The 17,613-nt window shown below is 43.4% G+C and overlaps 1 protein-coding gene across 6 annotated transcripts in view; it reads right to left on the bottom strand.

Annotated features, from left to right (window-relative positions):
- Positions 1 to 222: 222 nt before the first annotated feature.
- The window catches only part of Nfyc (nuclear transcription factor Y subunit gamma), a 65,531-nt gene continuing 48,140 nt past the window's right edge, over positions 223 to 17,613 (bottom strand). For 4 of the 6 annotated variants that reach the window (XM_077790986.1, XM_077790985.1, XM_077790987.1 and 1 more), the window contains exons 5-10: positions 17,423 to 17,518; positions 12,481 to 12,654; positions 8,883 to 9,041; positions 4,837 to 4,944; positions 2,365 to 2,424; positions 223 to 1,433 (exon numbers count right to left, since the gene is read on the bottom strand). In XM_077790986.1, the coding sequence (XP_077647112.1) occupies positions 1,002 to 1,433; positions 2,365 to 2,424; positions 4,837 to 4,944; positions 8,883 to 9,041; positions 12,481 to 12,654; positions 17,423 to 17,518 (1,029 nt within the window). In that variant the 3' untranslated portion in view covers positions 223 to 1,001. The remainder of the gene's footprint in view (positions 1,434 to 2,364; positions 2,425 to 4,836; positions 4,945 to 8,882; positions 9,042 to 12,480; positions 12,655 to 17,422; positions 17,519 to 17,613) is intronic. The other 2 variants (XM_077790989.1, XM_077790990.1) reach the window with 2 other exon arrangements.

Genomic DNA, 17,613 nt, shown 5'->3' with positions numbered 1-17,613 from the left:
ACAGTTCTCTGTTTGAAAGTCCAGTTAGGTCAGCTGGGCAGGTCTTTCTGAGCAACAAATGTGTTTTGGTGAAGCTCACTTATAAAACTGGGGACCTCAGTTTGGCTCAGATATGCCCCCTTCTCACAAGGGTACCCCTTCTTTCCAGATACCCAAGGGCAAACAAACCTTTCCCAAGCAAAGTGGCCCCATTAATGTCCCCAGACACAGAAACTGACTCTAAAGTATCTAAAATGAGATTTATTGCATTTCATGCAGTTTTGAAGTCCATGCAGCAAAGGAGACTAGCACAATTTTTAATGCATTTAAAAAAATAAAATAAAGGAGGAGGGCAGCACATACACAAAATTCTAGTCTCCTTGGGTTCCCAGGAGAGAAAGGTTTAGGAATAAACCATTGCTCTCCATGGGGAATGAGTTCATCTCCAAAATGCAAGGAATGTTTCCTGTGGCCTCTGGATACAAACATAGAGCTCCGGGTGAAAATGGAGATGGGGATGGGGAGAAGAGCATGAGAGAAAAGAAGCTGCACACATTCACCTGACCCTGTCTGAACACAGAACAAGGTGGCAAATCTTGGGACAGCAGCTGTTCTAAGAATCAGGATATCCTCTGCACCCCTAGGAAGATCTCTTAAAACAAGTGGCGGTGAGAAGCAGAACAAGAAAAACCAAAGGAGAAATATTTCTTCAACCACACACTCTAAGAAAATGCCATAAATATGTTATTTAATATTCTCATTTCATAGCATTGGACACACAGCTTGACATTGAAATATTGATTTCTTGGAGAAAAAAAGTGGAAAAAAAAGGAAATAAAAAATATTGCATCTTTTTGTTGGAAAATCTCGGCCCACAGGCGTGGGGTGTAGTGCACCAATGTCCTAGCCTGCAGGAGGCGCTGAGGTCGGCAGGGTCCTCTGGGGAGGGAGGCTGCGCCCATCGCCTGGGGCTGTATGGCAAAAATTGTGTTGGGTATCCTTGGCCTTGCCAGCTCAGGCCCTCAGTCGCCGGTCACCTGGGGGGCCTGCCCATCCGAGGGCTGGTTGGCTGACTGGATGAACATGGGCTGGGCGAGGTCCTGACCCGCAGGCATGGTGACTTGCTGGATCTGGTAGAGCTGCTGCGAGGGGTGGAGAGGAGAGAGTGAGGTCACCCCTGGGAGAGGGGCATGCAGCTCCCTATGGGCCTCGAGCTGGTTGGGGGCCCCAGAAACCTCAACCACCACCCACTGCAAGGCATCAGAGGGAGGAGCAGGTGTGGCGCTCTGCTGGGGCAGGGAGCAGCAGACACAGGAGGCATCAGCCTGGTGGGAGGGAGTGTGTGTGGTGGGCAGGGAAGAGGTGCAGGGAGTTGCATTTCCTGTGGCTTTCACTTCTCTGGGCTCTGCCTCTCCCGTTAGCTCAGAGCCTTGGGCTTGCTGCACGCTGTTCCTCTGTGACAAACACAAGCAATCGACCACTGTACCAGCAGCTTGGAAGTCAGCATTTCCCCCTTTGCAATCCTCACTGAAAGGGGCAGCAGGATACCCCTGCTTCTCCTTTCCTCAGAATACCTGGCTCAGGCTGAAGCTACACTGAACCTGCATTTCTTACATGGGTCCTGCAAAGGAGGTGGACTGCAATTAGACAAGCCCCATGAGGGTTAGAAAAAATGCTCATGCAGTCGCTAGTAAGGTTAGGACCTACTGGTCTCTGGTTTCTTAGGGCCCTGAAAAAACCCAAAACTAAGACCCCTACCCATAGGAACCCTGGCCTAAGGGTCTAGCATCTGGTACTTGCAGAAGTCAGTGGTGAGTTTTGATGCCAGCTCTTCTCTCTCTTGGCCAATGGACAGTACAAGTTTGGACACGTCATCCTATCACATACATACTCTGGTCTTTGGGAGCACTTGGTGAGGGGAGAGCAGGGGAAAAAAGGAAGGCTCTTCCTTGTACATGTTTACAATTACTAAATCCTGGCATCAAGAGAGCTCAATAGGTCACATGAGCTGAACTCATATGTGCTATTAAAAAGAATAAGGACTTAGGACAAAAACAGTCCTAGAGTGGGAAACAGAAGATTGAATTCTACCCTACAACCAACAGTTGGATAAAGCACTTCCCATCCCTAGGGCTGAGTTTACTCCTCTGTAAAATGGCCATTTGGGCTATACAGTGTCTAAGAGTGGTTTTAGCTCCCACATGCCTACAAATATAAAGGATACATGCCTGATTTAAAGATTTCACTTGTTTTAACAATTTCTGTCCCCTCATTGTTAGCAGAGGATAGGCCAATAACTCTAACCATCCAAACCCACATACCACCCACAACTCGTCCCCCCCTCCCACTCCTTGCCCTTTGACCTGCCCAGGTTGGATACCCTACCTGTCCATCTGTGAACTGGCTGAACTGCTGTTGTCCTTGCTGGACCTCTGTCTGTGTGATCTGTGGAAAGCAAGATGGTAGAGTAGGCAAATAAGCTGCATGTCAGCCCACAACCACGAAGATCAGGAACAACGCCTACAAAGTGTGCCCAGAACAAGGCCTGCATAAAATGGATGCTTGATGAGGGCAAGAGTCCCTCCCAATCACCCAGCTACCCAGAGTTGGCACCACACAGGTACATGAAGAACAATGGAGCATGTAAGACACAACTATCAGGCTCCTATCCCTTAATATCCACATCTTGCAACTATCCCCTCACTTTAAAGTCTGAGACTCAAAGAGAACACCTAGCTCTGTGGTTTTATCATGAGAGGGAATAACATTTATAGTATGGGGCAGAAACCCTAAGAGTCCATCTATCAGCCAGTAAAGGCAAAATGTTTGGGCAAAGTGGTGAGTGGTCCCTTTCATCCTTGGAAGATGGGCTTCAAACCAACCTATGACCCAGATTTATCTGAGTGGAATATGAAACACCTTGGTAAGCAGTGGCCTTGGCCCTGGTGGTCCTCATGAAAAGCCTATGAAGTGCTTTTTCTGAGTGAGGTAATGTGCAGCCCTCTGAGTCAAGGGAGAGAAGGAGGAGAGGGGAGAAACTAGGGGTGCAGCAAGAAAAACATTTATCACATGCACTTAAAATCTTATGTGGGAATTTTAAAATAAATTTACTGGCATGTGGAACACCCAGTAGCACACACTACTGGGAACAGCTTGGTAAACTAAATAGAAGACCAGAGCCTCTGCATGTGTGTATGTCTATGGAACATAGGGTGAGCAATGGTCTCTGTGTACCATCTCCTTGACTCATCATAGTCAAACTGCAAGTTAAGACTGGTCCTCTTGAATGTTCTCACAACAGACAAAAACAACCTCTGCAGCCTACCCAGGGGGCAATGAAGAACAAGAAAGGGGACAGGTGATAAAAGGCCTCATAAAAATTCCTTACTATTTTTCCTTCTCCCGCAGATCTATAAGCTACTCAAAAGCAAGAGCTGTTGAACTCTTTATATCGCCAGTGTAAAAATTCAAGAAATTTCTGCAGAATAAATAATTGAATCTGAAACAAATGGATAAATCTCCTCATAAAAAGGTTAACTGATGGGGCTGGGGTTGTAGCTCGGTGGTAGAGTGCTCGCCTAGTATTCATGAGGCACTGGGTTCGATCCTTAGCACCATATAAATGTAAAATAAAGATACTGTGTCCACCTAAAACTTAAAAAAAAAAAAAAAGTTAACTGACCTATGGCCAGTAGGACTGACAATATAGAGCGGCTGGGAAGGAAATTTCATTTACCTTTAAATCACATATACATATTATTTACTTGGCATTCATGCAACAAACATTTATTGAGCACCTACTGATGTCAGGTTATCACAATTACATGCTGTTATGGAGATTTTTAACTACCCTCAGGTACCCCTCTTCTTGCATCCTCCCTTCTTTGGCCAACTATCCCCATTTTCTGGCTATAGTTCTGTATCCCAAAGTGAACTCTAAGGAACCAATAACTCTTCTCATAAGATTTTGGGACCCAAAGGTGTGACCAATATTGAGATGCAAGTATGAGTTCCAAGAATACCATGGAAAAGCCCCACATGGTTCATGGATGTGCAGGGAGTAGGTAAGGAAAAGGTCTTTTTATGATCCCAGAGACTGTATGGAACTGAGAAGCCTTGCTTTGGCTCATTCCTCACATTTGCTCAAATGAGATCTTTAGAGACCTGCTCTACAAACTCAGCTCTGTCACTACTGTCAATAGATGCATCACCAAAAATGCAACTGGGCCAGACAGGTCCAGCTCTTAAACGATTGCTGCTTTTTTTGGGTCTGAGGCAAAGAATCCATTAACAATGACTCCCCTTGAACAGTGTCCCCCATCCTCTGCAAATGATGCCCACGACCCTCAACCCAAGTCCAGGGGGGCTGCCCCCTTGGCTCTTTGACTAACAGCCTTTGGTATTATAGGGCAAGGGAGGAGACAGAGGGTAAGTCTTCTGGCTGAGGATACATGCAGAGGTGGGGTAAACTCTAAGAAGCTTTCCAGAGGGCAGAGGATGTGCCAGAACACAACAGCCATTCAGATTTAAAGATGGAAACAGACCAGGGACTAGGCTTCCTCCAGCCTGACCTGCACATGCACTTACTAGGCCTCATTTTAGGTATCCTCCTGACTTGTTCTTCCCGACATTCCTTTGCCCCTCAAGAACAAGATGTAAGTGACACCCTTTGAATTCAATCATCCAGTTACCCTCATCAGTCCCTTGGGCAGAAGAGACTTTTGGGGGGCCTGGGGGAGTGGGAGGGGTGTCTTCCTAAAAGTAGTGAGAATTGTATGCTGAGGGCTCCTTTCTAGCCAGAAGCCAGAGAGCTGCTACTAGTCTCCAACTCAAGCCCTCCATCTCTGGGGTACATACCTGTTGGGCATTGGTGGCAAGTGTTTGGATCTGTCCCTGCACGACTTGAGTGCCTGATACAGGCTGGGCTAAGCGGATATACTGCAGTTGACCAGCATTCAGCTGCACCTGGGTCAGGGGCAGAGATAAACAGACCACAGTTTGTATGAGTGCAATCTCTATAGGCAAACTTCCCATGATCAGAGATGGGTATTGCCCCCTAGTCTTCCAAAGAAAGCTGCCCTGAAACAAAAGTCTTTAAACAGATCAAAACAAGCAAAATGATAACACCCCCTCCCCACAAGTAACAGAATACAAAAGAAGGTATGTAGATCCTGTAGAGTATGGGAGAACAGCATGGTTGCAAGAGAACTGCTGGCTCATGGCTGTATGATCAAAATTTATATAAGCAATCAATCTTAAAATCTGTGTAACATTGTCAGAATGGCTGTAGTAAGTGTGGATTTCTTTGCCCTCCATCTCCACACCTCCCAATACTGTGAAGAGTTCCACTGTCTGCTAGGAGCCCAAAGATATGCTGTCATCCTGTGTCACAGCTTTAGTACTGCCCAACTCCATGTTACACATCTTGTGAGGAAAAAGCTATCCTGGCTTTATTATCTCTGTTCCCAAAAGCCATGATCAATGGGGGTCTGTGGGACTCTGAGGATCCTGGGTGTTCAGCACTAGCTTCTGGCCAAACACCTCCCAAGGGGAAGCAAAATCAATAAACCTCTCACAGAAAACCCCATCATGGGAAAACAAAGCTACAAAAGTGCCCTTAAGAGTCTCTCATGCTTACAATTAAATCTCAGATAATACAATAATACCACAGGCTGCATTTAATTGTGTGCTAAAAGCTTTAACTCAGGCTCTTAACGCTCCAGTGTGCCATGAAAGTATTAGCGCTTAGAGCCAGGATGAAGAGAAGACCAAGGCTCAGCAGAGGACAGCAGATGTTCACACCCATGGCTCAAAGCTGAAATGTTTCTGGGAGCACAGGCAGATTTGGTCTATCTCTATCTGTGGGCCCCAAAACCACCTTCCTAGCTGCCTAGTCTATCTCTGCTTTTGGAAGGAGCCTTTTCAGGCTGATGAGCACTTCATGCCTCTTTGTCCTGGAGCACACTTCCTTCTGGCCTCCAAAGGCTAACTTCACTGCAGGAATCTTACTTCCCTGAGGCAAAAGCTGATGGGATGCAGCAGCACTACTGCATGCAGTGTTAAATCAAACAGTTCTCTGAAACTTCCATCCTCAAGAGTTTCAAACACCCAGAAAAACTAACTCAGTGATTACAGTGCTTGGTTGACCATTTCAGAACTATCTGCCTGAGGTACTCATTAAGAATCTGTTTCAGGGCTGCCTGAGGTACTCATTAAGAATCTGTTTCAGGGCTGGGGATGTGGCTCAAGCGGTAGCGCGCTCACCTAGCATGCATGAGGCACTGAGTTCGATTCTCAGGACCACATAAAAACAAAATAAAGATATTGTGTCCACTTAAAAAAACTAAAAAAAAAATAAAATAAAAAAAAAAGAATCTGTTTCAAAGGAAAATAGGACAAGAATACTGTGACCCACAGTCATTTCTTTCCTGAGACCATGTCAAGAGGAGCTGCTGGGAAACTCTGGTGCCAGGCCTAGCTTCACACCAAATCTTATGAAAAGCTAAAGCCTTGTCCCAGAAGTGGAGGCAGGTGTCTGGACAGCCACAGGGATTTTAAATTTTCTAGCTAGGAAGGGGCCTTTGCAGAAATTCCAAAAGCTGTGAGTCAAATGATTCCAAGCAGTTCAAAGACAGTGAGGCAGCTTTTTCTTAGGGTTAAAACCCCTGGTGATGCTTTGCCCCTTAGTCCTCTAAGATAGGGTGGGTCAGATGCTCCTCACAGGTTTTCTTTTTTCTTTCTTTCTTTCTTTCTTTCTTTCTTTCTTTCTTTCTTTCTTTCTTTCTTTCTTTCTTTCTTTCTTTCTCTCTTTCTCTCTTTCTCTCTCTCTCTCTCTCTCTCTCTCTCTCTCTCTCTCTCTCTCTCTCTCTCTCTCTTTCTTTCTTTCTTTCTTCTTTTTTTAAACTTAATTACAGGGCAAATAAGCCTAAACCTTGGGCTTTCGAAAGAGAAGTAAAGGGGGCTTGGCATAAGGCTCAGTTGGTAGAGTGTTTGCCTTGTATGTACAAGGCCCTGGATTCAATTCCCAGTACCACCAAAAAAAAAAAAAAAGAGAAGTAAAGTTTCCATCCCAAAGTCATGACTTAAATTATAAGCACTCTGCTGAATGGCCTGAAAAGTCTGGAAATGCAGGTTCCTGAGAAGATGTCTATATCAGTGAAGATGAGGTGGTAGATTTTATAACAAATCTGGGCAGAAGCTTTGTGCTGCAGAGGGTTAAAATTACTGCAAAGTGAGATCTCATCTTTGGCTTAAATGACCTTATTTTGGGAAAGAAAGAAAGTGGAGGGGGAGGGAAGGAAAAGAAAGCAAGAAAGAGAAAGAAAGCAAGCTAACTACTGAATATCGAGGTCTTGGGGTTGGTTGAAGAAAGGTACAGAGAGCCCAGTCACCTGGAATTGATGATGTGTGTTTGTGTGACTGAGAGAGACAGACATACACACACCACTTTCCTAAGCTTTCTCTTGGTTTATTACTCTGAAACTGAAACGTAAGAAGTTCCTAAAACTAAGCTAAGGATACTTTTTGAGCTTTTTTTTCAAAGAGGAGGTGGCCAACCAAGTCAAAGTTAGTTTCTATCGGCCTACATTTCATAAATGACTACACTAAAGCCAGGCACAGTGGCTCATGCCTGTGCTGCCAGCTACACCAGAGGCTGAAGGAGGGGATCCCAAGTTCAAAGTCAGTCTTGGCAACTTGGTGAGGCTCTGTCTCAAAATAAAAAGGGGGCTAGGGATGTAGCTCTGATGCAGAGCACCCCTGGGTTCAAGCCACAGTACTACAAAATTAGTTAATTATTAAAATAAAATTTAAAAAGCACTGCTCTCTGCCACTCAATTTCCAGTTTTTGGTGGCAAATTGACCAATACATAGTTTACAAATGTTAAGGCAATGATATATATACATAAACACAAGCACACGCGCACGCGCGCGCGCACACACACACGCACGCACCCCTATTTTTTTTTTAAACAAAGAAACAAATATAGGGCTGGGGATGTGGCTCAAGCAGTAGCGCGCTCGCCTGGCATGCGTGCGGCCCGGGTTCGATCCTCAGCACCACATACCAACAAAGATGTTGTGTCCCCCGAGAACTAGAAAATAAATGTTGGAAAATTCTCTCTCTCTCTCTCTCTCTCTCTCTCTCCTCTCTCACTCTCTCTTAAAAAAAAAAAAAAAAAAAAAAAAAAACAAAGAAACAAATATAAGTAAAAAAGCAACAAATCTATGAAATCCCTCAAGGCACACAAGAAGCTACAGCCTACAGTAAAGGAATGGGTAAGTTAAATGAAAGCCAAAAATATACTTTGCTGCAGGCTCCACTGGGAACTGACTCATGAATATGCAACAAGTGTTATTTATGGCCTTCCCTATACACCTCACTCTTATTCTCTGCTAATCAAAGGTTAGGACTGTCTCACAAGGATTTTGGGCCTTAGCATCGGGTAGCAACTATAATCATTTCCCTGTATAAGTGGAGTGAGCAGAAATTGAGGAGCCACTCCATGAATCAATTAATGCAAAATGAAAAGTAAACACAGTGAAGCACACTGGGGTGGGGGCACAGGGTATAATGGAAACAGGTTAAAAACAAAGCACAGCTAGGTGCTGTGGCTTATACCTAACCCCAGCAACTTGGGAGGCTGAGGCAGGAGAATTACAGGATTGAGCCAGCCTTAGTAATTTAGCAAGATCCTCAGCAACTTAGCAAGACCCTATCTCAGAAAATAAAAAAGACTGGGAATATAGTTCAGTGGTAAAGCAACCCTGGGTAAAGTCCTCAGTATAAAAACAACAACAACAAGAGCACATACCCAAAACTTCAAGTATATGATACATGAAATCTTGAAGTATTTCCAATCATAAGCTGAGAACAGAGCCATGCAATCTAGGGGCAGGCTTACCGGGATCTGCTGGATCTCTCCTGTGTTAGTGATGATCTGCTGCATCACCTGCATGGTCTGACCAGTGCCACTCTGAGCCTGCTGGGCTTGACCCTGAGGTTGCGCCTGGACAATCTGTACCTGCTGACCTTCTCCAACTTGCATTGTCACTGGTGTGGTCTAAAAGGAAGAGTCAAAAAACAAAGTTTAGAATGACCACGGGTCTCCATTAATGACTAAACTCATCTTAACATCAATAATAACATTCAACCTACAGAGTCCTTTGGGTCTAGAGCACTGCTAAAAAAGCTGCTATCAGAAATTAAAGCTGAGGGCTGGGGATGTGGCTCAAGCAGTAGCGCGCTCGCCTGGCATGCGTGCGACCCGGGTTCGATCCTCAGCACCACATACCAACAAAGATGTTGTGTCCGCCGAGAACTAAAAAATAAATATTAAAAATTCAAAAAAAAAAAAAAAAAAAAAAGAAATTAAAGCTGAGAAAGCCACCATGACTTTTAGGTTCACAATACAGAATATCTGCTTGGGCCTCCATGCTTCAAATGTGGCCACTTGTCACAGTCCCTTCAATGATGTTAAGGCACATATGGCACAGAAAAAAATCAAAAGCAATCATGATAGTTCACCTGAGAAATGGCCAATGTCAAGCCCACAGCAGATGAATATGGAGGGCAAAAATGAAACAGAAAGTGGAGTCCATATAAATTTTTACTAAGTTAGGGTTCCGAGTTCTTTCTAAGGCATACAAAACAAGGAAAGGAAAATAAAGCACCTGGGCTCATCCTTGAGGCTGGGCCTAGTGCAGAATGGCTTTATCCCCGATTCAAGAAGCACGGGGACTCCTGCCCATACTAGCCAGATGACTGCTCTCAACCACCATAGCTTCCCATGGAAAAGGTGACTACTGGTAGGATACAAGATGCTGTCAAGAACTGACTCTTAACTGATCCTACCCTTATTACTAAAATTTAGTAAAGCAACAGCTTTTAATTTTCTAGAAATGGCAGTCTCAGATTTAAGACATTACTGTCTAATATATATAATGTGGCAGATTTTGTGTCTCTTGCATTTAGTGGCTTGTACTCTTATGAAACAACTCTTTTGTGAGAGATAAAAATTTACTATTTGTCAAAATAGTCAATCATTCGTTCAACTCTCAAAACTTTAGCCCCTGAGGTGACTTTCACAGATTACCCAGAGAAACGAGCCTACCACATCTGGTTCCTCTGGTGGGAGGTGAGTGGAGCTCTTTAAACTACAACTGGACTCCCACTCTTAACATCCCTAGGTCCATCCTATTTGGACATGGCCTCTCCCTGCTCTGAATTAAAAATCATGTCAAGACATCTCTGGATCTCAAAGGGTCTTGGGCTTCAACTGCTATTTTGATGTTCTTGATTCTGACTGAAGAAGTCCACATGAGATTATAACTATGCATTTAAAGGTACAAGGGAAGGGGATATTTCCTGTGAACTATTAATGAGACTCAAGTATTACCAGGTAAGAAGAAATTACTATAAACTGGAAGAGGGTAAGAAAGAAAGATGACAGTTCTCAGTAAAGATACCTATGATGGGCTAGGACAAGAGAAAGTATCTTTTTCATCCTCGTTTCACAAATTTCAACTCTTCCTATCCCCTAACCTCCAGAAATTCCCAATTTGTAACCAAAAAAAAAAAAAAAAAAAAAGAGAGAGAGAGAGAATTCACTTCACAAAAAATACATATTTCTCCCAACTTTGCTCTAACATTTTGTCTTGCATATTTGTACTCAACTTGAAACAGACATCACTATAGATCTAGGGAGGAGAGACCCACATGGGACTACCATGAAGCAGCAGGACAGCAAAGTAACAGCTGGGAGGGACCAACTTCATCACCTTCACAAGCCTTATCAGTTCCAGACTGAGCAGGTCTGGATTGACAGAAAAGACACAGATGAAATTCTCACTGACTTAAAAAAAAAAAAAAAAAAGGCAAAAAAGCATGCTGCCAACTCATCACTGTACTGTATCAACTTAATGTGCCCAAGAGGATTTCCAAGGTATTTCTAAATTATTTCAGGAAAATGAGGGTTTGTGTTAGCATGGCAGCTGCCAAATCATGTATGATTATGCCCTGCTGTCAGTACACAACAGCCATGAGCTTCTCAGGATGATCAGCCAATCTGGGCCAACCCTTGGCACACTCCCTTGAAGTTCACTCTGTAAAAGGATAAAGCCTTTGGCAGATAAAGCTCTTCCCACTGCAGAGGCATGAGCATGAGCCAAAGAAAGTCCCTTAGGCATCATGGGGCACTGAATGCCTTGAGGCAGGGAATGGGCTGAGATCATCTTTGAGCTCCTCATGCCTAACACAGTGTCTGACAAAGAATAAGCACTCAATAAATTTTTGTTCTATGGATAAATAAATGAGCAGGGAATTAATCTTAAAATCATAATTCATATTTAAATCCACTTCCATCGCAATTTTTTTTTTCCTTCTAGGCAAACCCAGCTCCTTACTAGAAAACACAAGACTATCCAGGGTGTGTTCCCTGGACTTGCCTCAAAGGTCCCCTATGCTGATGACACTTTCTCACCATTCCTTGTACTGCTTCTCACCTCTAAGCCTTTGCCTGTACTTGCCCTTACTGACCATACCATCCTTTCCTGCTTGTTTAACTTCTAGTGTTTCCTCTAAGACTCATAGTGTTCCATTTAGGAACCTTCTCTAACCTCACATCTTTCACAGATACTCCTTTTGATGTGCTCCCATAACACTCTACACAATTCTAAGAAATGTCTTACACGTCCCATATGGTGGTCATAACCTTTTAATATTTGAATCCCCAACTATATTTTAAATTTCTGGATAATCAGGACTATTTTATTCATGCTTTAATTCTCAATATCTAGCATAGGACTTTGTTCTCCGAGGATGTTCAATGTTAGATGAATAAATAATGACTGACAGAATTTGAATGCGAAGCTAACAGTATTGGGTCCTCTATAGCCTCTTTTTAAAAAAAAAATTTTTTTTTTAATTGTAGTTGGACACAATATCTCTATTTATTTTTATGTGGTGCTGAGGATTGAACCCAGTGCCTCACACGTGTGAGGCAGGCGCTCTGCCACTGAGCTATAGCTCCAGCCCTCAATAGCCTCTTAAGATTCCCAAAGGATGGTACTTCTCTCAACAGTACTTTGGGGAAGAGAAAGAATCTTCTGATTACTACTGTAAAAAAAGAAGGTTACCTGACACAAATATAGAGGGAAAGAGAAATGGAGTCCACTGAAAAGCCCTTTTACTAAAGATCATACTACTCTTTATGGGCATGTTAGAGAAAATTTTTTTCTTTCTAAAATTTCTATGTTCATAGGAATCCTGGAGAATATCTTATACAATGTATTTTCTTCATATAATCTAGAGGAAAAACAGGGTCAAGAGAGATTAGGGTAACATGTTGCTTTCATCACTGAATCTGGGGCAATGCTCAGGTTTTCAGACTGCAAATCCAGCTTTGTAATGATTTGGCTGCCTCTCTGCCCTTGATGAGCTTTCCCCATCCACACCTATGAGGCACCATCTTGCTGGGTGGATGCCCTCAGCAGTTCACAGACCTGGCCCTGCTGAGGCTGTGCAATGATGATTTGCCCAGGCTGGATGGTGGTCGTGGAGCTTGTGGTCTGCTGGCCTTGCTGCTGCCCCTGGACTTGGACGGCAGTGGGCTGCTGAGCCAGCGTGAAGTAGTACTGGACAGGCTCGGCAGGAGTCACAGACTGGCGTACCTCCTCCTGTGGGGTGGAAGGACAGGCAGGTAAGAGGAAAAGAACCGACTCAGCAACCGCCACAGTGAATTTCCATTCTTCCCCAAAGAGGCTATGTGCAGTTGCCTCCTGAATGCTGAGCTCTCCACATTTGAAGCCAAAGGAAAGTGGAATTCGAAGAGACCAGTTGTGCTAAATCAAACTAAAAATAACAGATTCTATAGGCTTCACAAAACATACAGCCAATTTTCTGAGGTACTGAGTAATCACCCAATGTGCGATGAGTTGCAAACGGGCAAATAATTACCGTAACTAAAAATCACACCCCAGCAGTGCTTGTCAGTAAGTGCTGGCAAGGCCTGTGATCTAAGAACAGTGCTAATTGCCAGTGCTGGGGAAGACACTAACTAAATATCCTGCCACTTAGGCTGGTCCTCAATCTCCCAACCAGACAGCACTCTTCTTACTTTGCTCCCACCCATTCAAGAGGGTCTGGGCAAGGTAAAGGGAAACAGGGCTTTTCCTGGGCTAGAATTTCAGAATCAAATGTCAGATTCAAGCGCACTGGTAGGCAAGTGCCCAGGTTTTCACAGACATTGAAAGTTCTGTGGTTACTGAGGACATGTCTATCCAGTGTCATATCTGGTTCTGGTTGTACTTAGCCATAGAAGCGCAACCCAGGGGGCCTGATGGACAGCTCTCCGCTGGGGTGCTGCCTTGGCTGACTAGGGAGGTCGCATCCTGTTCGATTTGCAGAATGAAGACACTGTTCCTTCTTCAGCTGACGTTTTCCATGGCAGAAGGAGTAAACAACCTTCTCCCAGCCAACTTGAGCTCACAGCTGAGAGTGTAGGATGTTTACACACACTACAACATGGTTACAGCCCAGAGGGTCGGGGGTTGGTCAGCCCCTGACCACACAGAGATCGGGCGTCTGATCCGGAGTGACCTGTGACACATAGTATCCCTGCCTGGGACAACAAAACAACAACAACATACAACCACGTGGCCTGGCTGAGTAAAAATATCAGCTGAATTTACTCATTTCCTTATTCTGAGCCAAGTTTGCTAGGTTTTTAGAAAAAATACTTCTTCAAGGTATAGAGACCCTGTGGATGCCTCAAAGCTCCCCAATGTGACATTTACAAAATTAGTATTGACCCCATTCCCTCAGTAATTTAGGTACCCCGAACTGTGCTTCCATGTTACTATCTATATTACACATTCTTGTATCTGTATGTCAAATTAACTGCCTGTTGGCTAGAATCTAAGTCCTAAAAGGGAAAACATTTGTTTCCCACTCTCTCCCTCTCTTGCTCCCCACTATCCTTACCATTTCTCATGTAGGTGCTCAGTAAGTCCTGGTTGAATAATGAGTAGATTTACATAGACAAGAAAACAGAGGCAGGAAAGTACTTTTTCAAGTTGGTGGTATGACAGATTTTCTTGAACCCAATAGCTGTTACCAACAGAGTCTGTGGCCATAGTGTGTGGAGAAAGTTGTATTATAGAGGTGGGTATTGTTTCGCTTTCCTAATACCTGGGGACCCAGATAATGGAATTAGGACTGCTGACATCTAGCCTTTAAGAAACTTGGGGCTCTGGATAATAGTGAGATTCTCTGATAGTCATCCACCTAGGCCAGGGAGAAACCTGTAACATTATGGGTGCATAAGCAAGTCCTTAAACATAAACTGACCTTCTAAGTTAATATATTCTGTTTTAGACCCACACAGTTTTAACCCTCACATAATCATACTGAGGAAGAAAATAAAGGAGATCTCCTTTTATTTTCATTTAGGTTTCGATTTCCAGAAAAACTTGACAGTGACAATACCAGATCCATTCCAATTCTTGACTTCTCACCATTATAAACAAAGGTTAGCCTGGCAACTAGGTTATGGCTGTGGCACAGATAAAATGTTGATACCATAAAGCCATGAAACTGAGGCCAACTGCTCTTTTCAAAGCTGCTGAGGTAGGTTTAATGTATTTATTTTTCTAAAGAGGTCTCTCTTCCTATTTAAAAAAAAAACACAAATTACTGAAGTCTAGATCTAACTTTGAAAAGTTCTTGGGTGATGAGAAGGTATAGAGGACTAAGAGCCCCAGAACCAGCTTGTAGGAAATCAGGCAACACAGAGACACTGGCACTTCCTAGCCCTGACCTATGACACTCTTCAGCTGTCCCTGGTTACAGATGATTTAACACTAAATATGGTCTTTTCCCCCCAAAAGCAAGCTCTTTAAGTATCCCTCCCAGAAGCCAAAACGCCCTTTGTGAAACCCTATTTGAACAGGTAAAGAGTCTCTCCTATGCTTCCTACTCATCCTCTAGGATGGTTAATGAACTAAGCAGTGTCTAGGACATTGAAATGAGTTATCAAGCAGAGGCACTTAGGTTTGTGTTGTCAGGACAAGACATGACTGTTCTCAAATCACTGGGATGGAAGGAAGCATACATAAGGTTCTTTTGCATTATGAAGACTCATTATTCTGCCAATGGAGCTAAGCTAGCAAGAGAATGATTATGCTTGATTTAAAGAAATGGGTAAAAAGATAATGACATTTCAAAAGGGAGGAAATTTCAACCCATAGCTTAGTGGGGCAGAAGTCAGGCCTGAATTACTTTCTATTTTACTTGCTTCACTATAAAAAAGGTGAGACTCCTAAGCATCTCTGAGAAGACACAGGCCTTAATCCCACAATTCAATATTCTGATTAGTGCTAATACAATCCCTGAATGATTGGATCAATCCAGAATAGGGAACTTGCTCAACTTTGGCAGTGTCTATTTAAACTAGAGGGGTTGTTCTTGGAATCTATTCAGAAGCTAAGACTGACAAATAATGCCAGAGAATGAGCAGTATCACATCTTAAGGCCATCACTACAGTGTTGTGCAGCCAGTTCCAAACTAGGAAAAAAGTACATTTGCTTTAATAGCAAGAATGAACTGCTGCCTCCTTCAGAAAGGGTGAGTTCTGGAGAGTAGGCGCTTTTAAAGGACTTCAGGAGGTGCCAGACAATTTGGAGCTTGGGAAAACTTCATGTCCATAGAGGATTAAAAATGCTATCTTGGAATTTCAGGCCAGCTTTCAGCAATCTCAACCTTTCAAAGGCCAAGCAGCAGCTCTCCCAAATAGGATGCCAATCAATAGCTCAAACACCTACAAAGAACTAAATCTAGGGAGCAAGGAGCTGTTTCAGCTAGACACTTTTAAAGGAGATGATCAGAGCATTCTGACACCCTGAGAGAACCAGAAGCACTTTGGAGGAAAGGATAGGACAAGACCCTTTTATCCAGCCAGTTCATTCAGCAGGCAGCCCTCAGAGAACAAGGAGTTAGCACAATGAGAGTGAGCAAAGTCTAATTTCATCAGCAAGCTCACCACGTTGTTTTTAAAAGGGGGCTTAGGATGGACATGGAAGAAAAAATTCCGACAAGGAAAGCAGGTGTGTGGTATGTACTGTTTGATCTAAGGAAGAGAAGTGATCTGAGTCCTTGTAGTGACTTCTCAGAGAGTAGGGAAGCACCCCAAGAGGAGGAATCAAGTCTGGGGGCACAAACCTGCAATGTCTCCCGATGCGCAGCTGGAGACGACTGTGGCAGCCTGCCGCTGTAAACATCCGACTGAAAGCTCCTCTGAACAACTTACAGCTTCCAGTCAAGGATGTTTACAGTAGCAAAGACTGCCCAGAAAAAAACAGTCGCAGTGAAGCACACTCTGCTCCAGTAAGGAAGCAACACAGGGCTTGCTAACCCAAAGGTCCCTGTGCAAGGTCAGAATTAAGGCTGACTAGGATGCCCACTTGTCCTACACTTTGAATGCCCATAGGCCAACACAGGGAGAGTGGCTGTCACCAAACAACTGCTTCTAAGGATAATAGAAACAGCTGTTCTATTATTTCTATGAAATAACTCATTAAAAACCTTTAAAATTTATTAACAAAACAAAGCCAGTAGAACAAGGTATAGCTTTGTTCCTAAGACTCGGCCACTATTTCCCAAACATTTCTGTTATACTTAATGAGTCATGCAAACTGTGTGCCTAAAACAATGAGTCTCACAGAACAGGGGTCTATTACAACTGCAATTAAGAGCTACATGCACCCAAGTGCTTTAAAAAAAAAAAAACAAAACAAAACTGGTATGACCTTTGGAAAGGGGCAGACAGAAGAAAGGGGCGGGCAGACACATTCGTACAGTAGTGGAGCTCAAATCTGGTTGCACATTAAAAATCACCTGGAAAGCTTTAAAAGGTACTATGCCTGGGTGCCAGCATCACAGATTCTAATTCAGCCTATGGGGGTAAAACCTGGGCAATGGTATTTCTTAAACGCCAAAATATGTTCTAATGTGCAGCCAGGATACTACGAAGAGCCACAATATAGAGTAAGAGAAAAGAAAACCCACCTGTATGTAAACCACTGTTTACATTCAGAAGCAGTTTCTGAAAATCTGAAATTAACTTGCTGGGAATATTCTCCCATCTCAGATTAAGAACTCTGATAAGACTTCCTCAGGGTACCTTGAAATGCACTTCAGTCTACTGTTTGTAACTAACATCTTTATTTTTCATTGAATTTAATTTCATCTATTTTCACTGAAATACTACTTAAGAGGTACTGAGTTAAAAGTATCTATAAATGAGTAGCAAAGATGTTAAAGATGGATCTAGACTAAAGAAGAACAAAAAGAAGAGCAAATGCCTTGTGCAAAGAGAAGAAGCACGTCTGACAGCAGTATGGCAAGGCTCTGTAGTCAGCAGCATAACTGTACCTTCCCCAGCTCACCTGACGCTTTGGAGGTTTCAGTTCATCTCTTGGAACAATATCGATGAGAAAGTCAAACTGATCAAATTTTGTAATTGCCATGGCGATATCATTCCTCTGTAACAAAGAAAAGCAAAGTGAAAACTTGGCCTGGGGATAAATTAGTTCATCTTAACCTCCAATTAAGATAGATGACTTTTAAGTCAAACTAA

Source organism: Urocitellus parryii, chromosome 11, assembly GCF_045843805.1.
Source record: "Urocitellus parryii isolate mUroPar1 chromosome 11, mUroPar1.hap1, whole genome shotgun sequence".
NCBI classification, from domain to species: domain Eukaryota; kingdom Metazoa; phylum Chordata; class Mammalia; order Rodentia; family Sciuridae; genus Urocitellus; species Urocitellus parryii.
The sequence above is the reverse complement of the archived record's forward strand: the minus strand, read 5'-3'. Positions and strand labels throughout refer to the sequence as shown.